At 43.2% G+C, this 25,489-nt stretch overlaps 2 protein-coding genes across 3 annotated transcripts in view; both read left to right on the top strand.

Annotated features, from left to right (window-relative positions):
- The first annotated feature begins 53 nt into the window (after positions 1 to 53).
- On the top strand, positions 54 to 1,791 carry LOC138359508 (sperm acrosomal protein FSA-ACR.1-like). The gene is made up of 2 exons (XM_069318842.1): positions 54 to 128; positions 604 to 1,791. The coding sequence occupies exons 1-2, from the start codon at positions 54 to 56 to the stop codon at positions 1,789 to 1,791; spliced, it is 1,263 nt and encodes a 420-aa protein (XP_069174943.1).
- A 2,197-nt stretch (positions 1,792 to 3,988) lies between these two features.
- Positions 3,989 to 25,489, top strand: part of LOC123773878 (uncharacterized) — a 44,397-nt gene continuing 22,896 nt past the window's right edge. The window contains exon 1 of one of the 2 annotated variants that reach the window (XM_045767803.2): positions 3,989 to 4,094. The gene's annotated coding sequence lies outside the window, so the exon portion shown is untranslated. The remainder of the gene's footprint in view (positions 4,095 to 25,489) is intronic. The other variant, XM_045767805.2, reaches the window with a different exon arrangement.

Raw genomic sequence — 25,489 nt, forward strand, 5'->3', positions numbered from 1 at the left:
TAAGTCTAAGCCGAAGACAGTTGCAACTCGAATACAAGACTCAAAAAGTAGGCATGACTATAAACAGTGATAACTGGTGTGAGTCAGGTGTATTCAGCGATACAGAGCAAGAGAATATAATTGTGCCTGTAAATCATTCAATGTTCCAAACAAGAGAAACGTACTCTTAGAGTACGCAATCGACTTGAGAATGGTCCAGGACGGACTGAAACGTCGTCGTCCCTTCACCTTCTAGTGTGTGGTCCTGGTCAACTAGAGAAACGTAGCAATAGACACCATTAAGTGAAGAGGGTAAAGCAAGCTATAACTCTACAAGACAGCGCGTCTCTCAAAACATCTCAGCGGTTGACAAGTACAGTTTGTAGTTTAGCATATAAATATGATCGCATTATATAATGTACTTAGCTACATACTGATGTAGAAAAAATATATAACAATTGGGGATGAGGTGGTTAAATACATGTAGTAATATTAACAAAGCCATTAAAATCGTGTAGTGTAATCATGTATTGAAATGTATTACTTTAAAAAGCGCATCACTCGCTGAAAAATAGTAGGCTACTATGATTACAAATTGGCTCTGGGCGGTCACCAGTGCCACAGCAACACTCTGGGCGGTCACCAGTGCCACAGCAACACTCTGGGCGGTTACCAGAGCCACAGCAACACTCTGGACGGTCACCAGAGCCACAGCAACACTCTGGACGGTCACCAGTGCCACAGCAACACTCTGGACGGTCACCAGTGCCACAGCAACACTCTGGACGGTCACCAGAGCCACAGCAACACTCTGGACGGTCACCAGGGCCACAGCAACACTCTGGACGGTCACCAGAGCCACAGCAACACTCTGGACGGTCACCAGAGCCACAGCAACACTCTGGGCGGTCACCAGAGCCACAGCAACACTCTGGGCGGTCACCAGTGCCACAGCAACACTCTGGACGGTCACCAGTGCCACAGCAACACTCTGGACGGTCACCAGTGCCACAGCAACACTCTGGACGGTCACCAGAGCCACAGCAACACTCTGGACGGTCACCAGAGCCACAGCAACACTCTGGGCGGTCACCAGTGCCACAGCAACACTCTGGGCGGTCACCAGAGCCACAGCAACACTCTGGACGGTCACCAGAGCCACAGCAACACTCTGGGCGGTCACCAGAGCCACAGCAACACCCTGGACGGTCACCAGAGCCACAGCAACACTCTGGGCGGTCACCAGTGCCACAGCAACACTCTGGGCGGTCACCAGTGCCACAGCAACACTCTGGACGGTCACCAGAGCCACAGCAACACTCTGGACGGTCACCAGTGCCACAGCAACACTCTGGACGGTCACCAGAGCCACAGCAACACTCTGGGCGGTCACCAGTGCCACAGCAACACTCTGGGCGGTCACCAATGCCACAGCAACACTGGGCGGTCACCAGTGCCACAGCAACATTGGGCGGTCACCAGTGCTACAGCAACCCTGGGCGGTCACCAGTGCCACAGCAACACTGGGCGGTCACCAGTACCACAGCAACACTCTGGGCGGTCACCAGTGCCACAACAACACTCTGGGCGGTCACCAGTGCCACAGCAACACTCTGGGCGGTCACCAGTGCCACAGCAACACTCTGGGCGGTCACCAGTGCCACAACAACACTTTGGGCGGTCACCAGTGCAACAGCAACACTCTGGGCAGTCACCAGTGCCACAGCAACACTCTGGGCGGTCACCAGTGCCACAGCAACACTCTGGGCGGTCACCAGTGCCATAGCAACACTCTGTGTGGTCTCAATCTAACATATACTCCAATCCAAAATAATGATGACGTTAAATTATTTACAGTGTACGTGTACTGGAATCACATGTAAATATATTTGGCTTCGGTTCGTGTGTTTTTGGCTTGACAGGTTAGGTTCAGGCAACCCTTCCTGTACCCGTCGTCCATGGGTTTAAAAACTTGGTGCAGTTGTCCAGACATTCACCTGATTCATAAAGCAGTTATGTCATTATTTGTGAGAGTTACCTCACTATCGTGATTAGGGCTTTATCGGATAAAGAGGCAGGAAATGAATTAGGTTCCTTTGATGGAGTGATAGACTGTCTTAATCATTCTTTCGTGGTCTGACATTATCATATTATACGTATGACATACTTTACAGCCAAAACTCACTACTCGGCCTAGTATGCAAAGCCCAGTTTACCTAATAGGCAGAGAAATTTTTGTTATTTTCAAAAAAATATTTCAAATTGGTTTATATGAATTAATATTATTAAATTATATTAAGAAGATGAATTACTGGCTTAATTATGTTAGGTTAGGTTAGGTTAGGTTAGGTTAGGTTAAGTATGGTAGGTTAGGTTAGGTTAGGTATGGTAGGTTAGGTTTGGTCACATTTCTACGTTTGTTTTAACTTAAACAAAATGAACTCATATGTAATGTAATGAAAAGCTTTATCATTTCATACGAAAAGTAAATACATATATAACTTCAGGAAAACTTGGTTTATTAGACAAATTGGGACTTGCATAGTAGACCAAGTAGTGCATTCTGGCTATTAGGTAATATATATATATATATATATATATATATATATATATATATATATATATATATATATATATATATATATATATATATATATATATAATTGGTAATCTTGGTAATTTTCTATTGAGAGTAGCGAACGAACCAAGAGCTCTCAGTGAATCATTATATATGTGCTATAGCTCCATTGAGGCGCTCGGAGCGAGAAACATCAGGCCCATTCTGCTCTATATCAACTGAAGTAATATCAACTCTATATCAACTGAAGTAATATCAACTCTATATCAACTGAAGTAATATCAACTCTATATCAACTGAAGTAATCAATCGTTAATATTAATTTCTGAATGTTCATGAATGAATTTGTTAACCCATCCTCTAGAAATGACAGTGTTTATATCAACTATTTGGTCGAACGTGCAAAAATGGATTGTTACAGCCAACAAACTTCACGGTGTGTACTAATAATTCTGTAAATGTCAGGGGAAATAAAACGTCAAACACCAATCTTAATCTTTCCAAGGCCTTGTATAACACGAATGTTCTAAATTAGACCTAGCGTTGTTTTTTTAGGTTGACCAGGCCACACACTAGAAGGTGAAGGGATGACGACATTTCGGTCCGTCCTGGACCATTCTCAAGTCGATTGTCTGAAGATGGAAGTAGCACAGTGGTTTTTTAGGCCTTGGATAGGTTAGATTACTTTTAGTTTTTTAAAGGATGCCATTTACGCTAACCCAAATGGGTTAACGTACAAAAGGTTAATTTACATGGATTGGTTAATTTTGGACACATTTGACGGAATAGTTAATAAAAATGCTATTATTATTGAAGAATGGGCTGATTTAAGCAAAATTTTAAATGTTAGTGTTAAGAATAAATAACAAAGATACGAACTAGGGAAACTGTAAGTGGAATACAGATTATAAACAATAAAACATAATTCTACAAAAAGTTCCTTCCTCTAGTAGAATGGGCCTGATGTTTCTCGCTCCGAGCGCCTCAATGGAGCTATAGCACATGTAACAATAAGTCCTCAGGCACTTTAGGTTGACCTGAACAACCAAATTCTGCGATAGAATTTAATTGTCACTAAACCTCTTACCTACTAAAAATAAATTAATGAAGTGCTTATATTTATTTATAATAGACGAAGAAAATATCATTGAAGAAATACAATTTGGGTATTTTTTTATGGGGGATGATCCACCCCCTGAGAGCCCATATGCCCTACGAGCGTCGAGGAGCGAGAGATCAAGAAGTGTGAGGCAGAAGTGGTGGCGCCAGACAACGTCAGCGCACAAGGTGTGGGAAGGGGGCGTGGCTTGCTATGGTGCAGCGAGGGGAGATGTGGGCGTGGCTACACTCTAGGGGGAGGGGTATGTGGGAGAGAGAGAGGTATGTGAGGGAAGCGGTGGGTGGGCGGGTTAGATATGTCGCCAAGGTGTATATAAGGGTGTGTTGGAGGGTGTGTGGAGCATTGACCATCCGCCCTGCAACCGTGCACATCCGACCTCTCCACACGCCGCCAGACCAACGCCACACTCTTGCCCAGGTGAGAGACGCTTTCAGACACCTCCCCATGAGAAAGACTTTACCCACATCTCTCCAGGTGAGAGATGTTCCCTTATGTACGTTTCCCTGCTCTCGCATACCATCTGTTTGGTATCTCCACGTGATCTCCGGTAAAATCATTGAGACATTCAACTGGATGATCGTATCAGACACATCACAATCGTTTCCGTTGGTGTTGGGTTTAAGACCAATTAATCTCTTGGAGGTTATTAAGGCCGAAACTATAGCTTACTGACCGTCCATCAGGTATACCTTACTCCTGAACATAATTCAGAACTAAAGAGAACTTCGAGTATATACACCTAGAAGCAGAGTTCACTTCTCAGCGTATATTCCTTGTAGGTTAACGACTGTGGTGTTGGACATAAGAACATCAACCTCTGGAAGGTAATTAAGGCCACACAATTGCTTACCGACTAACCTACATGGTATAACTTTATAATCATAGACATGATCAGGGCTAAAGTAGAGTAATATATAAACCACAATTAATAAAATAGAGTAATATGTAAACTGGTAAAACCACAATTAATATCATTCTTATGAACATTTAAAAATAACTATTTGGATAGCCAAACAATGTAGATGGTTTTATTTTACTATAAAAACACTCAGATGCATCATTTTACTTACATAACCTCAGAGGTGTTTTCCTTACTCGCATCACTGCCCGTAGTTAGACCGCAGTAAAATTATGTAAAGTATAAAGAATAAGTATATAATTAAATGTGAAGCTAAAGTAAAACAGTATACAGTTGTAATGATGAATCTTGCTAGTCACCGATGTCTCGCTTCTAAATTATCCAGGGCTTTCTATAATTTATTTTCCATCACTTCGTATTGTTTTATATTAAATACTCAATAAAGACTCGCACGTTTCTGGTCATATAAATACCTACAATATGATCAGAACTTTACCAAGTTTGATTTTCTGGTATAAATTGCATTTAAAATGTTTTATATTTAAAGCTTATATTCTTAAATTTGTGTTACCTATTCTCACGGTATGAGGTTACTGTGTTAACTATCACAACTCCGCCAACTTTGCAAATTGAAAATTTAAATTATTTTCATATTTTATAATTGAAAATGAATGAAGCCATGAGAGATAAAAATTATATTAATATAAGCAATATGACAACCATCTGATGTTCCCGAAAGGAATTCCTAATAATTCTGCATATCCCGTATGATCTCTCGCGCTACACGCTAGAACATCTGCAGCTACATATGTTCTGTATATAATGGAACACACTCACATTAGACAACCGGCGGTTAGGAAGGCGGGATCCAAGAGCTTGAGCATGCAGACACAAATAGTAAACACACTCACACACATAGTGGGTGAGAGGCATGAGGAATTTTATTTAGATATAATCAGAAAAATATATTTAAATTGCACGTCAATAAGACAATAATTAGATTGTGTGATAAATACTGCAGTTGCCTCTATTAAACCTGATTTCGGTGGGAACATGCAAATGCAGGCTAATTTTGTTGTGGTCAATTTAGATTTCACATGTTGGTGTTTAGTGTTCGTTACCAGGGACTGTAATTAGTTATGTTATTCAATGAAGTGCCTTTCCCTTGAAACGATGCCCCAATTGCTTAACACCCGGATCCCTAATTACTACAGCAGAATGAACAGGAGCGAATTAGAAGCTAGAAGTAGTGTACGATAGTCCCAGATTCTCTCTCACGAGGCTAGCGAGCCTATCACTCCACTACTAGATGCTCGAGTAGTCTGAAGCTGTTGTTGTTGTTTTAGATTCAGCTATTCGGAACAAAAGTTCCAAGTAGCACAGGCTATGGTGAGCCCGTAGTGGATTTACCTGGCACAGGAACGGGGGGTCTGAAGCTTCTATACTAACATAATATACGATGGGTGATAATAGGGTACACTAAGTGGAGGCGTGTGTGTGGCAAGTTTAGTTTCACAAGGTGGAACCCAACCCGAGATGTGCGATGATACTCGAACATGACAAGTTGTGTTGTGGGAGAGAGTTCTCGCTCACAGGGAAAAGTGCGAGATAAAGTGATAAAACATAGGCCATCAAAATTCCACCTGTGAAGTATTGTAACTAGAACATATCAAGGTGTGGAGCAGGGCTCACCACGACCCCACTCCCACGCGGACTCGTGCAACAAGACACCTGTTGATGAGATGCACAGTTTCGCTCCGTGAACCTTGCGTTGTCACACAGTTCCGCTTCTTGAACCAAGCGTTGTCACACAGTTCCGCTTCATGAACCAAGCGTTGTCACATATTTCCGCTTCATGAACCTTGCGTTGTCACATATTTCCGCTTCATGAACCTTACGTTGTCACACGGTTCCGCTTCATGAACTTTGCGTTGTCAAACAGTTCCGCTTCATGAACTTTGCGTTGTCACACAGTTCCGCTACATGAACCTTGCGTTGTCAAACAGTTCCGCTTCATGAACCTTGCGTTGTCAAACAGTTCCGCTTCATGAACCTTGCGTTGTCACACAGTTCCGCTTCATGAACCTTACGTTGTCACACAGTTCCGCTCACTGTACCTTGCGTTGTCACACAGTTCCGCTCACTGTACCAAGCGTTTTCACATAGTTCCGCTTCATGAACTTTGCGTTGTCACACAGTTCCGCTTCATGAACCTTGCGTTGTCGCATATTTCCGCTTCATGAACCTTGCGTTGTCACATATTTCCGCTTCATGAACCTTGCGTTGTCACATATTTCCGCTTCATGAACCTTGCGTTGTCAAACAGTTCCGCTTCATGAACCTTGCGTTGTCAAACAGTTCCGCTTCATTAACCTTGCGTTGTCAAACAGTTCCGCTTCATGAACCTTGCGTTGTCAAACAGTTCCGCTTCATGAACCTTACGTTGTCACACAGTTCCGCTTCATGAACCTTGCATTGTCACACAGTTCCGCTTCATGAACCTTGCGTTGTCACACAGTTCCGCTTCATGAACCTTGCGTTGCAAGACACGTCATAAAATAGCCTATTACAATTCTCACAGGTTTGAATCTGTGTCGATGTGATACTTAACGTGTTGAACAAACCACATACCAGAAAGTGAAACGACGACGTTTCGGTCCGTCCTGGACCATTCTCAAGACAATCGACTTGAGAATGGTCCAGGACGGACCGAAACGTCGTCGTCCCTTCACTTTCTAGTGTGGTTTGGTCACCATATTTCACCCACGTTATTGTGACTCCTCGTCTGCTGATATTTAACGTGTGTCACATGTACTAGTGATCCGAACTTTAATTACAAGTCATTATTCGTCTTGACGGTTGTTTGGTTTAGGCTAATCAACCTCTGGAGGGTTATTAAGGCTACCAATATATCTTACTGGCCAGCCCAGCAAGTATATTTAGTCCTGAACATGGTCCAGGACACAAGCAAACTCTCAGTTCACGATCCTTTCAAAGCGGGTTATACCTCCAGCCCCTTCCTCCCCAGTTGCCATAACGTCACAGAATTGATGTACTAAATTGCCAGAACCTAACCTAACCGACGAAGCCACGATGATGGTGATCATGTCTCCCCTAACTCTTCTGTCTTCCAGTGTCGTGAGGTTTAGTACATTAATCTTTCCTCGTAGCTCATACCCCTCAGCTCGGGGACTAGCCTGATGGTATACCTCTGAACCTTTTCCAACCTCGTTCTGTGTTTGACTAGATATGGACTACAGACTGGAGCCGCATACTACAGAATTGGTCTGACATATGAGAGATATAGAGTTCTGAATGATTCATTACACAAGTTTTTAAAGGCCCTTCTCATGTTTGCCAGCCTTGCATATGCCGCTAATGATATCTTTTTGATGAGGGCTTCAGGGGGACAGTTCGGGTGTGATATCAACCCACAGATCTTTCGATTGCAAGGAGTGGCAGTGCGCAGCTGTCTAAATGATATCGCAATGCACATCTACCTGTTTAAATTACATTGTAGTTGATATGTAACTGGCCAAATGTTGACCAGACCACACACTAGAAGGTGAAGGGACGACGACGTTTCGGTCCGTCCTGGACCGAGGACCGTCCTGGACCGTCTCAAGTCGATCCGGCCTGTAACTGGCCAAATGTCTTTACAACGTAATGCTAGCTTGCTAAGTGTCATTGTAATGAACATTCACGTGACTCAAAACTATCGTAATGTTTATCGATTCTATACAAAAACTCAAAACACCTAAATTCAGACCACTGAAGACTATTCTTGACTACTTGTTCTTATGTTTAGCGGCTGTTATTCCAAATGTCTCCACATATCATATTCATTTTCCTTAATGCCATGCTATTTATTCACTTTCTCTCTCTATCTCTTGAGAGAGAGAGAGAGAGAGAGAGAGAGAGAGAGAGAGAGAGAGAGAGAGAGAGAGAGAGAGAGAGAGAGAGAGAGAGAGAATAAGCATGACTCGCCAGAAAGCAAGCAAGTTATTCCTGGATAATGGATAATGGAAAATAATATCCCTGGATAATGGCCCACATCTCCCACAATAATTTTTAAAAATTGCAAAAATTAAAATTTCAAATGACAAAAATAATATTGCCGACACAATATGGAACATAAAACAATAACAACAAATCATGACTGAACTAATCGTTGTTATTCAGAGAACGAACCGGGATATCGGACAAACCTTCTTTCACTACACACAAAGACAGCCACGACAAAAGTCGATATGAACAAAAACCGGATTTTCACTTATTGTAATGGTTATTGAAATATATTCACAAGGCGCTGAATGACGTTGGAGCCTCTTTGTAAACTTTCACCTTTGTTAAGAAGACGAGGTCAAACACTAGGACGATGGAGATACACCTGTATTTCTATAGATTCTAGAAATACAGGTGTATAGAATACCACGTCCCGTGCTATATACACTGAGGATATACTTTAGTCTTAAATATATATATATATATATTCTGCTACTTGCTCAGTAAGGAAGTGGACTTCACGGCTTTAATTATCCTCCAGGACTAGGACAAGCACCAGACCCAACCAGCACTGCAGCAGAAAGCCTCCACCCGCCGCTCGGCGCCAAGTAAACTACTGCTGCATTGAGTGCGCAACATTTCATTGCTGTAAAAATGCTTTATTGCTGCAATATAATTTTTGTATTCTCTCTGCGATACGAGCACAACAATCATTTTGGAATTTGCAATTTTATTGTAAAGCTTTCCCACTCTAAAGCCTATAAATGATTTACATATAATGATGTACTAAAGTTGGGTGCAAATCATTCGTTCTAACACTAAAAATATTAAGAACATTGATAAATATTTATTTATAAAGATGATAAAGATGTAATAAAACAATTGTTTTATTTTATATATATATATATATATATATATATATATATATAAATATATATATATATATATATATATATATATATATATATATATATATATATATATATATATATATATATATATATATATTCGCAAGTCGATATATATATTAAATTGGCTTGTGTGTTTGTGTAAGTTAAGGTTCAAAATTGTGGCTCGTGTTCTCTCATATTAGTGAAATGTGTCAATGAAAACGAACTACTGGTCTGTGTTCAACTAGGTGATGTTGGGTCATTGAAGAGCATCAGCTTTCAATGAATCTTAACAGTCTATTAGCCATTTGGTCAGAGTACTGGACAGAGTACTGTCAAGGTGTTTCATTGCTCCTGTCAGTCTAGGTTTGAACCTTAAACAATCATCACAAATGAATTTTCCATTTGCCTTAACAATTTAATACAATATTGGAATCAATTTCAATCTTAATAGATCCTGACGACTTTGATCTCAGATCCGATGTAGTCTGTCTTTTCAAGTGTTCGATCTGGACTGCTCCATAGGAGCCGGATGTCTCACAGTGCCTTAAACACCGTACATGTCAACATATGGGTATCATTTATCTTATACGATTGCTTCTTAGGCAACTTCCATTCTCTGCAATACGAGATCACTATGAGGCTATCGGTCACCCTTTTACTTACAGCGATTTGAATGTATTTACTCTTACGTCGTGTCGAATTGACCTCGATATTGTACCCTGTCCTCAGACTAGATTCGTCTAGGCGGCGGTCGACCCCAATCTTGAGATGATTTCGGGGGTTAGTGTCCCCGCGGCCCGGTCCTCGACCAGGCCTCCACTCCCAGGAAGCAGTCCGTAGCAGCTGTCTAACTCCCAGGTCCCTATTTACTGCTAGGTAACAGGGGCATCTGAGTGAAAGAAACACTTTGCCCATTTGTCTCCGCCTCCACCGGGGATCGAACCCGGAATCTCAGGGCTACTAATCCGAAGCGCTGTCCACCCAGCTGTCAGGCGCCCTAGGGGCCCCAAGGGCACATTCATGTATTTTAACGTACTACGTATTACAAATTTGTACTTCCTTAAATGTAAGGAATATTATTACATCCTAAATTGTGCTGAATATTTAAGTTTAACTTGGGTTAGGTTCTATTGGCCACTGTTGGTATTTGTAATACGTGGATGAAGCATTTACAGAGATGGGATTCGAGCAGAGGACGTGAACAAAGCACTGCGCTAGGAAAGTACATACGTCATCAGTTATGAGTCGAGTGTGAAGTGTTTTTCATTCATGAACAGAGAGTTTTGTCGTGACCCTGGCACACTGTTCCCTTTGGAAGTCTTGCGACCCCGACCAGCCTATGTTCATCCCGTACCCCAGACCATTCCCTCTGCTAATTTGCGTGAGGCTGGCCCCAAGCGTCTAGGCTACAACTTTGGCCAGACATTCTCTCTTGTAGTGTACATATACTGTCCAGGTATATACGCTTAGTAGTGCATTCCTTATTTAAGAGCGCGTGTTATAGGGATACGAAGCACAGCCCTGTCTACGATCTGTGCTACGACGCTGTCAATTCTGGGTACAACCGGTTACTTAAATCGCCACTAAACTTGGAAATACTGGTGGCTACATCTGCCATAATGAGAATGAGACGATCATTGGTCGGGTGGAGAGACGACATTCCACGAGGGAAGTGTTGCCGCACAAGAGGCAGTCAGGTGCGCCACTGACGGTGTACACAAACAAGGCAGTTTCCATACACTCCGTCCTCCGGAGGCCGGCCACACACGCACAGTTTTAACTGACAGTTATAACTGTTCAGTTAAAACTGCACGTGTGTGGGTATCTCAGTTGCTCATTTCGTCAGTTCAACAGAACTGTACAGTTGAACTGCGACAAATGCAATGTTCCATATTTTTAACTGAAAGGAGTAACTGAACTGAGCATGTGTGGGGGATTCGTAACTGTACAGTTCTCAACTTCTCATTTCTACAGGTGGTAGAAATGAGGATTTTCTACAGTTTCAGTCATGCGCAAATAATTGAGAAAATCAATTGGTTCTTCACTTAATTCCTTTAACAATTTAATATCAGAACATTGATTTCGCCTTAGTAACCACTTTTTGCACCACTGCTTACGCTTCTTAGTTTTCTTTTTTCTATTTGCTTGTAGCATTACAAAGAGTACACCAAGAGCGGCAAGATCCTACTCCTCGGAATCCATGGTACAACTGAGGGACTGAACTGTGTGTGTGTGTGCATTTCATTTTTAACTGACGTCAGTTTGAAGTGTGACAGTTATAACTGAACAGTCATAACTGTCAGTTAAAACTGCACGTGTGTGGCCGGTCTTAGGTTTCCCAACGTCAGGAAAACGGTCAATTTAAAGTGCCCTTATCCTAACCTACCAGAGGACTTAAAACAGAAAACGGGACAGTACGTCACTTTCACGAGCCGCTTCCATTTTCAAGTATGATAATTTTTGGCCCATGTAATGCATACGAGCGAAATGCGACGTTGTTTGTAGAAGGACAAGTTATTTCATGCGGTGAGTATCGGCGCCACGAGATGTGACATTCAATTATTTATCTGATTTTAATCAATTTTAATTTCAATTACTGATCTGATATGACTAAAGGAAAAAATGTTGCCGAATGAAGTACTTTATCAGTATTTCAAAACTTTGATTTTTTAAATAATCTGCTGATTAGGTGCTGGAGTTATAAATGAATGAGCCTCTGAGGGTTATTAAGGCCACTACAATAGCTTACTGACTCACCAGCAGTTATACTTCAATCCTGAACATTGTCCAGGAGTAAACTCTCAATGCATACACTCCGAAAGGTAAAATACACTTTGATGACCAGACCACACACTAGAAGGTGAAGGGACGACGACGTTTCGGTCCGTCCTGGACCATTTTTTGTATTGCCTGCATCTACTTCCTCATCACAATCCACTTGAGAATGGTCCAGGACGGACCGAAACGTCGTCGTCCCTTCACCTTCTAGTGTGTGGTCTGGTCAACTTACTTTAGCCACGTTATTGTGACTCATCGCCTGCGTAAAATACACTTCTTGGTGTATAGTGTATATATATATACTTAGAGCTGAAAATCTTTATAAAGTGTTAGTGCGTCCCCAAGTGAGAGTATGGTGAGCTGGTGGGCCCTTATAGCTCTTGGGAACTGTTGTGTCCCCCCTAGATACTCCCGCGGTACAAGACAGACTGCTTGTTTAAACAATTATCCTTTAAGTTACAATGCTCCGTCCTTCAGCAACAGTATTCCATAGTATTTACATTACAGCGAAAATCAACTGTCTGTTGCACATTGTAACACAATTCTTGTTCATGTGTTGTGCTTTTTTTGTTATTGCTTATGCCTCCAAGGCATAGAAAACGCCTGGTTATTTCCCTCAAACTATATTTTGCCTCAGACAGCTTAGGGGAGACTGTCTTGAAGGAATCTGAAGGCTACCGACATTTGTTCTTAAGTCAGCAGTCTTCAGGGACTTCCAAGACGTCTAACACTAGGCTATCTTACACGAAGGCTAAAATCAAAGTAGTTGGTAAACAAATGCCATTTCTTTTCTATATATATGAGTTTGAAGGCTCATGCAATCGGAAATTAACCCTTAATTACTATCGAGGATCAAAGCAACAGTGTTATGTAGTGTTACAGCAATACATGAAGATACCAATAGAAATATAATTGGAAATATTATTACATGATATTTCCAATAAAGTAAATACAGAAAGAGTCCCAAGCCGGAGCCTCAGCATATTGTTGATGACCTTCAGGCCTACGAGCGAGCACAGACAGCGAGCACAGACGAGTGAGCACAGACGAGCGAGCACAGACGAGCGAGCACAGACGAGCACAGACTAACTCTTGTGATCGCAGCAATGCAACATTTTCACAAAATGCATCAGACCCCAAATACATTTCCTATAAATCTTGCATGAAAAAAATTGATAAATTATTAAACATTGAAAAAAACATGAATTCTTAACAGCATTAAAACGTAAATACAAAATTACCAATAACACATCAGCTTTGGTGTTTAACGCTTCAGAAGACATTGCCAAAAGGACTTCAACTCTTCGTCTAATGATCCCCAAGTGACTCTAATTACATCCTTAATTAGAAATGGCGAAGTTTAGGTTTACAACATGTAAATAAAAGTACAGGGAGGAGTGACAAGCGTTGATATTACCGCCAGTCACCGCTCCACCGCCATCAAAGCGGCTAATATGATACTTTTTGTTGAAGCCTATCTGACGGCGCCCTGATGTTGGGGGAACATGTCTGACGACACTATAATGTGGTAGAGAGCACCTCTGAGAGCACTATAATTTGAGAGAGAGCACCTCTGAGAGCGCTATAATGTGGGAGAGAGAGCACCTCTGAGAGCACTATAATATGCTCAGCAGTGAACAGTGAACCACTTACCAACGTCAAACAGTTCTCCAGCGTCAAGCCAACGCCGTCATGGTAGCCAGGGAAGATAACTACCCATCCTCTCGCTACTACGTCACGTTCTGTATGGTGTAATCCCTCCAACGTACATAATACAAAGCTATATAGGAAAGTAACAGCTCACAAATATCAACGTTTTCTGTGAGTAAGTTAGGTTATCTTGAGATGATTTCGGGGCTTAGCGTCCCCGCGGCCCGGTCCTCGACCAGGCCTCCTTTTTGTTACACCCGCCCCCAAGAAGCAGCCCGTAGCAGCTGTCTAACTCCCAGGTACCTATTTACTGCTAGGTAAAAGGGGCATCAGGGTGAAAGAAACATTTTGCCCATTTGTCTCCGCCTCCACCGGGGATCGAACCCGGAACCTCAGGACTACTAGGTTAGGTTAAGTTAGGTGTTCGTATGTTTCTGGTTAGGTTAATAGGACTCTGTATTTTGTACGTTGTGGCAAAGCAGGAATAGGGGCTGGTACAGTCACAACACGCTGTGTTTCTGTGGCACCTGCTTAAGTGTTAATAACACCTGCTTAAGCAGGTCTTAACACTTAAACAGTCTGTTTAAGGGGACTCCTTCGACATGTACATGCTTCAGTAGTTGTCTTTCCTATGTCTCCCCCCAGTATGATCTACCTCCCCCAGTATGATCTGCCTCCCCTAGTATGACCTACGTCCCGTGGTATGATCTTCCTCTTAATTCGTATAATCTGCCAGTGGCTTCCCTTAATATGAGTTGCCTCCCATAGTATGACCTACGTCCCGTGGTATGATCTTCCTCTTAATACGTATAATCTGCCAGTGGCTTCCCTTAATATGAGTTGCCTCCCATAGTATGATCTATGATCTGGTTCCTCAAGTATGATTTACAATATATGGCCTTAAGTGTATTATAATGTGGCAATACATAGCTTTCCCTAATATTAGTTACCTACCCCGGGAGCCGGTCGGCCGAGCGGACAGCACACTGGACTTGTGATCCTGTGGTCCTGGGTTCGATCCCAGGCGCCGGAGAGAAACAATGGGCAGAGTTTCTTTCACCCTATGCCCCTGTTACCTAGCAGTAAAATAGGTACCTGGGTGTTAGTCAGCTGTCACGGGCTGCTGCCTGGGGGTGGAGGCCTGGTCGAGGACCGGGCCGCGGGGACACTAAAAAGCCCCGAAATCATCTCAAGATAACCTCAAGATAACCCCTAGCATGAGCTGCGTCCCCTAGTGTGATCTGCTTCTAGTATGAGCTGCGTCCCCTAAAGTGGTTCGACCAATTCGTGGCATTTTAGTTAGTATAATCTGGCAAGACTTGGATTCGTGATTTATTTAATAGTAAATGATCTCCAATACTGTGAATTGCTTCAAATTGGCTTCCGTCCATGTTAACGACCTCTCACTCGTAAACGACGTCTTGTAACCATCTGAGAAGTCACCACTGTAACGATCCCTGAGGTCACCACTGTAGAGGTGACCACAATCACAGCTGCTACCATTGTAACGTTTATGACACTCTAGTACTACTGTTAGTGTACAACAGTGGTAACACTCACTGTAATGGTTACTATATCTTGTATGTAACTCTTTAGACTGTAATAATTACATTGATATAACCCCAAACAGTTGGAAGAGTCCGCCCTCGCAGTAGAAATGCTAATTCAGTTATCAGGGGAAGGAGGAGAAATGACTGCGATGTTAACGATATCTTGACAGTTCTTACAGCCCAGATGGGAGATAAGGTTACTCACGGAACTAATAATGGCGCCATCACTCCACCTGGAACTTCAATAATTAGGCTACTTGGCTCGGGAGGAAACCTATCAACTCTTAAATCTTTTAAAGAAATTAATCTTTTAATTCTTACTGGATGAATAGAATTCCTTTATATTAACTTCAAGAATTACAAAGGGGAATATATTTACTCATAAAAATGCTCAAGATCACAGGTAAAGTCCAAATCAATTCAAGATCTATGACTCAGAATCTATTAAGAGAAAATGTACAAAATACGCAGGAGAATAATTAACAGTAACTTTATTTAATAATGCAAATTAATTAACCCCAAGCTAGTGACATCCAATCCTTAGAGGCAAGGCAATGGAATACAGATTGTACAGGAAACTTACACAGACAAATACCTTGCAGCCACTGCCTCTCAGTCCGTGTTTGTAGCCTCATGGAGCACCATTACCCCCTCGTGTACTCGTCCAATTAACACTAAAATGTTTGTGTTTCATATGCTTCAAGGTGGAGTCCTGGCGCCATGTCTCTCTTGGGCCTATACCCAATCAATTTGAGCCAGGGGCGAAGTCTTGCCAGGAGGCCTAGGTGGAGGCGGGAACATGTGACCCAAAGTTTATGATACTCGGGTGAAGGTGAGTGTGACTTATCCACCTCCAGCTGTCAAGAGGCAGGGAGAGAAGAGAGGGTAGGGGGAGGAGGAAAGGATAAGAGAGCGAGAAGAGAGAGAGGAGGAAGAAGGGAGAGAGAGGGGAGAATTGAGAGTGGAATGAATAATAAGAAGGGGAGAGAGAGAAACACGAAGGAGACACCTTTTGTTCAGCTCACCGTTACACTCCCCCAATAAACGACTCCCCCCCCCATACGATCTCCCTTCCCCCAGAACAAGTTAAAAACAAGATCCCATTAAAAAAAAATTGACCTGAATCACATTAAAAACAAAAAAATACTCAGGCGAATATAAAAATTTTAAATATATGTAATATCTGCCAATACCTCGAACCGGTTGAGCGCGAGAGAAAGAAGAAAAACAAAAAATGGTTCCATTTTTACTTTAATCTCAGTAATTGCAAGAGTGACATCGGGAGACGCGAGCTTCACCTGTTTCCTAATTTACAATTTCAATTCCAAAAATTCCCCCCCCCCCTCCACCACATAAGTGCAGTTGTAAACATAGGGAGATGTACACTATTTTTGGATATGTTTTGGTGATTCTGAGCGAGGCTCGACACACTGGAACTTGTCTTTGCATAATGGCCTCTATAGACATCAGAACATTTTATTTGTCAAACTCGTGATCTCAATGATGTGTTGTTTCGAGATTGTATTATTTCCGATGACTTGTGTTCACCGTACTTCTTCACCGTTACAGTGCCTTCGGTCCGTCGTGAAGGGGCCCAGTAGACCTTTATACAGTTGTAGTGTCTTTGGACCCGTGTGTAGGCTTTCCCAAAAATGTTATTGTGTTTTATAAATCCGCTGTTTTCTTTGTTAACCCGTACGTGTCCAGGAGCTGAGTTCGGTAAAAACAAAGACAGCATAGCTTATTTATTGGAAATAATCATAGGTAACGTTTTCGCTTTCAGGTAAGTCTATTTTCTTGGACAAACTCGACCAGTGCTGTAATATGTGAAGTTCTACTAATAATCATTATATCTAACTTGGGATAAAGAAAGTAAACAAAAACTTAAACCACAACGATTTTTGTATTATGATTCATTTAAATGTCCAAGATATTTATGTCCGACAAGGACACATTAACAACAAACTAGATCAGTTTGGCTTAAAAAGATCTGAATACACTATACTAATAGAAAACGGACGTCGATGCTTTATTTGACCGCTAACTTAAATATTTTCAGGTATATAAGCAAACTGCTACAATAGAAAACGGATGTCGGTGCCGTGCTTGACCGCTAACTTAAATATTTTGTTATAAGGGCAAAGTCTTACCAAGATTGGTACAATTCGTTTTGTTGGGGCAAGACAGCTGTGAATATATATAAATAGTTTAGGCTTGTATCAGGGGCCACTACACTACTTCTTCATCACATGGATTTAATAACACAACAACACCTACAATATTGGCGAAACATTTATTTTAAAAACGTCACACACAGTAGAGGTATCGTGCGAGAAGGTTCTATACCCAACATTTATATATACTTGGAAATGTTGGATATAACCTAACGACCCTTAACCTAACCTAACACCCCTGACCTAACCCAGGGCACACGAATAGAAAACGAGACATCCCGTCAATTTTGAGAGCCGCTATGTTTTTATAGTACATTATATTTTGGCTGTTGGGGATTTATTCCCCAAAATAAAATGTACTATTCGATGTAATCGAGAGTTACTGGCCACACATTCTCTTGGAGCACATAGTCCAGCGACCCCACGTAAGTCTATAATGTTACCCGGTCATCTGTTTCAACAAATATCTTCTCTAGTTACTTGACTATTTTCATGTTCCATTTTATTTGCTACATATAAAACCCCTATTTACAGCTCTCATAGTATACCCTTTTATTCATTTTTATACATTAATAAGTTATACTTATAAAGCACGATCGAACTCAAATTAACTTTAATTTTTTTTAATAACTTTCTTAAAAGCCAATTGTATTCAAAATCAAAAACAAATCTAAAACAAAACTTTTAAAGCTAAATGCAACATCAATTTAAGATAACATAAGATTTGACGACTTGGAGATTTAAGACACCCAGAAAATGGATAATGTGACTGTGACTCGACACTTCCACGATCAGAGATTCAGTACCCAGAAACCGTCACAGCCGGCCGTGTCTCTGGCTGCTCCAGCTCTCTCTCTCTCTCAGCATTTCACTCTAGAAGGTCGCAACCCCGAATCCGAATATATACAGGATAAGACACCCCGAAGGGCGAGCTTGGAAGTGGGGACAAAAGAAGATAATGGAGGTGAGAGGAAGTAGATTGTAGGAGAAACAAGTGCCAGAGCTAAACCCAGCTGCGCGTCGTGTGGTTGCGCCATTGGAAGCCAGTACTCAGTCGAGTGTCTCAGTGGCAACAACAGGGACATCTCGAAACTCACAACATCGCAATGATTGGCTCAAAAGCGTCAGGGCTGAACGTGTACGGATGATTTGTGCTGGGTGTTGAGAGCTGTATATTTATGGATGGTGGAGGCTAGATGCTGAGAGTTTATCGAAATACAGAGATAGGAGGAGAATCATGGATGGTGGAGAAGAGGTCGTAGGTGTTTCGTGGTAGTCTGAGAGTGTGTAAGAGAAAGTCAATGTGTTGTTCATGATAAGTGAGTAGTCTGTCAAGTTGTTTGTCTAATAAAATTTTCCAGTAGACATTGAGGGCAGGAATGTTGGTACTTTCATGGAGACTTTCGCTGGTATTGAACTCTCGCCATCGGGTGTTAAGTACCCATCTAAGTGCTCGGACTCCCACTCCCAGTCTGGTGTTTTATACCAGGAAGAGTTGGTGGACCTTCTCCTGTGATGTGATTGGCGATTAGAGACCAAGACTGCTGCTGCTGTTTCCTCTACCGTGCGTCACAAACTCTAGAAGGTCCGGTGAACGCCCCTTGACGAGCATGCGTTCTCCAAGACAACCCTCCTGAACCCCTTTAAAGCAGTAGCCGACGTAACACCTATTGACATTGGACAAGAAGGCACGGACTTCGTCTTCGACTTCTCGAGCGAGGAAGACTTCGACGCACTGTTGCACAACGCCTACGACATTCGTGACAAGCACATCCTTCTCCACTTCCCAAGTCAATACATTGCTGCCCGATCAGTCTGTCGGTAACCTCAGCCAATGTATCTATGAACAGAGCCGTGGATCACATATACTGACCAACATCGAGGAATCAAATGAGGACTTGGAGTTATATGACTGTCATGTGCAACAACAGCACCTTGAAGCTCATTTTCACCACAGAAGCTCTGGGCTACCAGGGCTGCCAAGAATGTTTTCTACTGCTTCGATATCCACGTTCCGTCATACAAAATGAAGATGGAAAATTCTGCAACGTCAACCAGTCACTCCGATGCTACGAGTACATCCACTCCACCAGCAAATGTCAACAGCGAATTCAAAGTGTAGCCTCTGCTCAGGTGATCACCATTATTCTATCTGCAAGTCGGAAACACTACGCTGTTAGCTTTGCAATAGCGACCATCTTGCAATCTCCCATCGTTGTTCCCGAAGACAAGAAGTTATCAAGAACCTGGCGGAAACCACATCTTCTGCCGGAGCTGGCACCGGCCCTGGCACTTCAGCTCCAGCCAACCGATCAACGTCCACCTCATCCTCGACCTTCAACTTCAAGCCGCCACTCTCCCGGAGCTTCCGGGAGGAGGAACTACCACCACCACACACCAACAACCTGCTGCTACAACTACTTGACAATGGGGGCGCAGCTCCCAGCCTACCTGCCACTCAGCGAGCCAGCCGTCGCCACCTCCATCCCACCCCGACCACTCACTGTATAGCACAGTACAAGCTTTGACATTGACGGCCAGAATGATTGCTGGCACTAACCCCCAAGAATATGTGAGAATTCTGAATATTCTTTACAAAGAGAAAGATCTCCCAGCCTTCAACGTTCCTGATGATGTCTTCACCACCACCACTTCAACCTCAAGTTCTCAAGCTTGGGATCCGAACTCAGACATGACTGCGAGCACCGTTGTGCTTACAGACCGAATGTCAACAGTTGCAACGCTCCTGCTGCTACTGTATCACAAGCCACCCAGGCGCCGCCGCCTCCTACGTCGACAACTGCCACAGTCCCACCTCTCGTGTGTGCTCCCACAGAATTGTCTACACCTGCTGCAGGACCGGCGGCGACAACTCAATCTGCAAGAGCTCAACCCTCAAGATTCACCGCCTCTGCTTTTGAGTCAGCCGACTCATCGGATGAGGACGTCTTGGTTGGATCAACATCTCCTCCACTCCTACTCTACTGAAGATTTCCTTCTGGACGCCACCACCAACGACAGCACCACTATGACAGCGTAGCCAGGCCAACGGACCGGCCAAGAAGCCCAGGAAGAGGAAGATCGATGACCCGAGCCTGATAAAATCATCAAGAAAATAGACCATCTACGAAATGTAGTTGCGAAGAACTCCACCAGATCCGCGACGAGAAGCTCGGCCTCCTGCAGGACACATCAGCGAGCAACCGTGTGAACTCCTCCACCCAACCACAGCGTCAGCAGCAAGTCTTATCACCGGTGGTTGGGCCACCGAATTTGTTCTCCCCTCATCGACTTGTCTCCAGGTCCCAGCTCAAGATTTCTGCATCCTCGCCCGTGCCTTCCATCCCCTGCTTGCCTGCTCTAGGCTCCTTGGAACTTGGGGACCCTTACCTCGGCATAAGCCTAACATGTACTGTAGGTATAGCCTGGCTTCTTGTCCCCGGACTCAATGAACTATTATTCAATTATTATTCCCGATCTTGCGACCAAGTAATCAAAGGTCTTAAGTCTTCACTGATCTGGTCGACCCGGACAGATATAAATCCCGGCGGCTCTCCTAGATGTCCCTCTAGATGTCCTCTAGGCCCTCCTAGATGTCCCTCTAGATGTCCTCTAGGCCCTCCTAGATGTCCCTCTAGATGTCCTCTAGGCCCTCCTAGATGTCCCTCTAGATGTCCTCTAGGCCCTCCTAGATGTCCCTCTAGATGTCCTCTAGGCCCTCCTAGATGTCCCTCTAGATGTCCTCTAGGCCCTCCTAGATGTCCTCTAGGCCCTCCTAGATGTCCTCTAGGCCCTCCTAGATGTCCCTCTAGATGTCCTCTAGGCCCTCCTAGATGTCCCTCTAGATGTCCTCTAGGCCCTCCTAGATGTCCCTCTAGATGTCCTCTAGGCCCTCCTAGATGTCCTCTAGGCCCTCCTAGATGTCACTCTAGATGTCCTCTAGGCCCTCCTAGATGTCCCTCTAGATGTCCTCTAGGCCCTCCTAGATGTCATTAGCAAAAGTTCAAGCGAAACGTGTAAACAACCAATCAATAAGGCCCATCACTTCGCTAATTAGATCACCTGGTTGGTAGACGAGGGCAGGGAGAAGGTAAAGGAAGGGTCGGGGTAAGCCCTTCACCCATGGGGTTAGGGAGCACGGCTTTCATACATGGGGAAGGGGTGAGGGAGATGTAACCCATTCCTGTCACATAGCTCGACTTTGTTATCCAGACTGCTTATTTCCCCCCAGATGGTAAACAGTTCCACACACACACGAGCGCGCGCGCACGGCAAAAACAAGCCCGCGGCGACCTCCTGGCGGTAAATAATAGACCACTCTGCCTCACCTGATCAAAAGTTGGCAGGTGTAATGTTATACACGGCCTCGTGGAAGGGCAGATCACTTTAAGACAGCAGGAGACGGATATCTGTCCCTCTGGAAAGAACACCACATTCTTGATGAGAATACATTTTTTTGCTGGACTGATGATAGCTTTGCCTTAAGTGTGGATGATGATGAGTTATGTGAGGAGAGAACATAAGAACAAAGGTAACTGCAGAAGGCCTATTGGCCCATACGAGGCAGCTCCTATTTATAACCGCCCAATAAGATGGGGAAAGTAATAGGAATAAGAAGGGGATAGTAATAAAGTAAGTAAGAGGGAGGTTTCTATCCTGGAATAGAGACAAACCTTAGATACCCTTCGAAACCCGTTCGGTAATGATATGCTAAAACACGCAAGATCTCGTCTTTGAAGGCTCTTTACAATTTTAAAGAACCCTGAAAAGAAGTAGTAAATATAATAGACAAAAAATAGATTGGCTAGAAAGGCGAGGTCCAAGAGCTAATAGATCGATTTTGCAGACACAAATATTAAAATAAATAGTAAATTACACACAAATTACACAATAGTAAATTAAACAATAATAATATTTACAGAATAGAGTGCCAGAATTCGGCGTTGTTCAATCAAATCAAAGCTTTCTTTTGGGAGTCCAGTAAGTGTAGCACATGTCCAACTTACCACAGTGAGGGTGTCGGTGTCGCGACACTGTTGTTGGCAATAGTTTGAGTCTCCCACAGCAGCACACGTACAAATACATCTTGAGGTTATCTTGAGATGATTTCGGGGCTTAGTGTCCCCGCGGCCCGGTCCTCGACCAGGCCTCCACCCCCAGGAAGCAGCAGCCCGTAGCAGCTGACTAACTCCCAGGTACCTATTTGCTGCTCTTACATTGTTAAATTCTTGTAATTATAACTGTACAGTATATATTGATTAGCTTTTCGAATATTTTGAGAGTGTACATTGCAGTGAAATGTTTATAAATTAATAGTTTAACATAGAAAGTAGAATATACAATACAATACAATTTTATTTAGGTAAGGTACATACATACAATAAATATTTACAAGGATTGTTTAACTTATAGGTATAGCTAGTACATACAATGCCTAAAGCCTCTATTACGCAAAGCGTTTCGGGCAATATGATGATTGTGTCAACGCTGCGAGACTCTGACTCTGCCCCGGACACCGCGGGACCAAGTGCTAATATGAGAAGACCAAAGTTTTTATTCTGCAACTTTTTTCCCTGCTCATAAACATGTCCTTGAGAGTCCCCCCTCCAGCAACATGGGGTATCTCTGCGTGATTGCGTTTTCTTTGAATGTGTCGTGATAAACTCTTCGCCAACAAGTTAGAGAAGAATTCGAAACGATGTTTATGAGTGGGATTGGGTGGTTATAGATATGAGCTGCCTCGTATGGGCCAACAGGCCTTCTGCAGTTACCTTGTTCTTATGTTCTTATGATGTATAACGGAGATTAGCATAATGGGTCAATACATACTCGCATGGGCCAACAGGCCTTCTGCAGTTACCTTTATTCTTATATTTGGTGAAATATTTGTGTGATTTGATTTTAGCTTTTTAATCTAACTTAATATTCTTATATCGTAAGTACTTTTGTTTTTATATATACATATATAGGAGTACCACCTCTCGTGCAAGTGTAGGGACCCATTGCCTCAGAGAAGGAAATAATTACTACTCAGAGAAGATCTTTTGCATTATATATATTGTGACGGTAACGCGTTGGTGTTCGGCTGTTTAAGGCTAGGGGTATGGCCTCGTCACATAGTTATAAAAAAAAATAGAAAACTGGAACTTCGTCTGTGGTAAGGTAAGGAGAAGACACACAAAACACAAGTAAACTTTAACAATGAAATTTTAATTACGTTAAATAAATCAAAACATGAAAAAATGGACAAACAAATTTGTATAATAAAATCAATCAATCAAAATAATAAGAATAATTAAATGACACAATGAAAAGTTACGTTAAGGCAAAAATAACAAGAAGTGCAACACAAAAGTAAATGGGAGGTGCTGGAATATTGGCTTTAAGCCACCACTTCTCTCAGTACACGCTAGCGTCTAGCCGGGAGGAGTGGTGACAACGAGAGCACCGAATATTCTGAGGTCTGAGGTCGTGGCGACCGCAGACATCAAGTAGTATGGGGGGGGGCGAGTGCAGGTGCAGCCAGACCGGCGACCAATCAGCGGAGCCGGTAGCGATCAACATGTAGTTTGGTGGTTTGAGTCCGAACAGGTGGCTGGCTGCATACGTTTTGCTCACCCTGGCAAGCCTTGCTGGTGTTGTTGTCGTTGTTGGACATGTCTTCCATAGTCGTTTTATATAATTTCAACGACGTGATTATGGAGGGAAGAGCAGGCTCAATCTCTTGAAGGAGATTATCGTCACAACTCTCCCCCAAAGCCTGCGGTTCTGGAAGAAGTACGTCGTTATGTGGTGGAGTAATGGATGAAGTTGCTTCTACTTCATAAACTCTGGAGAGATCAGGGGCTAAGATGTTGTCAGACTCTTGGTATAGCGTGTCTCCAGGTTGAATTTCTGCAGTTAGCAAGCCCATAGTAGAAGACGTTGAGATGAGAAGTGGGCGTGCTGCAGGAGGTGTAGGGTGGTGTGGTCCGTATTGATGGTGGACCGAGCACTTTTCAGGTGTGGAGTGAAGTGCTGAAGCTTCAGGATGAGGAAGAGTAGCTCCTTGCCAATTGTTCCGTCGTTCCTTGTAGCAGTAGTCGCTGACAGGTGTATTCTTCTCGCCTCGTTGCTGCATCACGACACCACCATCGTCGGTACCATTGGCGTCGACATGGAGGATGAAGGGCTTATCTGACGAGGTGAGAGTGGAATTAGAAGAGGGCATAGGAGCACGATTATTATCCTGAAAGCATTTGGGAAGATCATTAAGGATTTCGGAATTAGAAAGCGCCGACTCCTTGTCAGTGCTTTCGGGAGAAGAAGCTGGGATGGTCTCACTGTGGATGTAGGGTTCTGTGAAGGTAGAACAATTAGTCAGGACAGTGGGAGGAGTACCATTATATTGCTTCAGGAGGTTGACGTGGCACAGCTGGGTCTTCCGCCGCCTATCTGGAGTTTCTATGACGTAGTTGTTGTTGTTTCTGCACTCTTTGACGCAGTAGGGTCCTGAAAATCTGTTTTGTAAAGGTGAACCTGGGATAGGGAAATAGGCAAGGACGAAGTCTCCCGGCTTGAATTTTCTTACTTTGCTGGTCTGGTCGTAATGAGTCTTCATTCTCACCTGGGCTTTCAATAGATTATCATGGGCAAAGCGGTGGACTCTCTCTAGAATGTGTTGAAGGTTTTGAAGAAACTGGGGCACATTCTGATGCTCACTGAAGGTGGCATCTCTGAGAGAGTCTTTGAAAGCCTTAAGGGGAGTACGGCACTTACGGCCGTAGAGCATCTCATAAGGAGATACTCCTAGGGACTCATTGGGGAGACTTCTGCAAATACACATTATAAGGTCAATCTGCTTATCCCAATCCTTCGAGGTTTCACTACAAAACTTTTTCAAGAGTGCTTTGATGGTCTGATG

This window comes from Procambarus clarkii, chromosome 91 (genome assembly GCF_040958095.1).
Source record: "Procambarus clarkii isolate CNS0578487 chromosome 91, FALCON_Pclarkii_2.0, whole genome shotgun sequence".
Classification (NCBI taxonomy): Eukaryota; Metazoa; Arthropoda; class Malacostraca; order Decapoda; family Cambaridae; genus Procambarus; species Procambarus clarkii.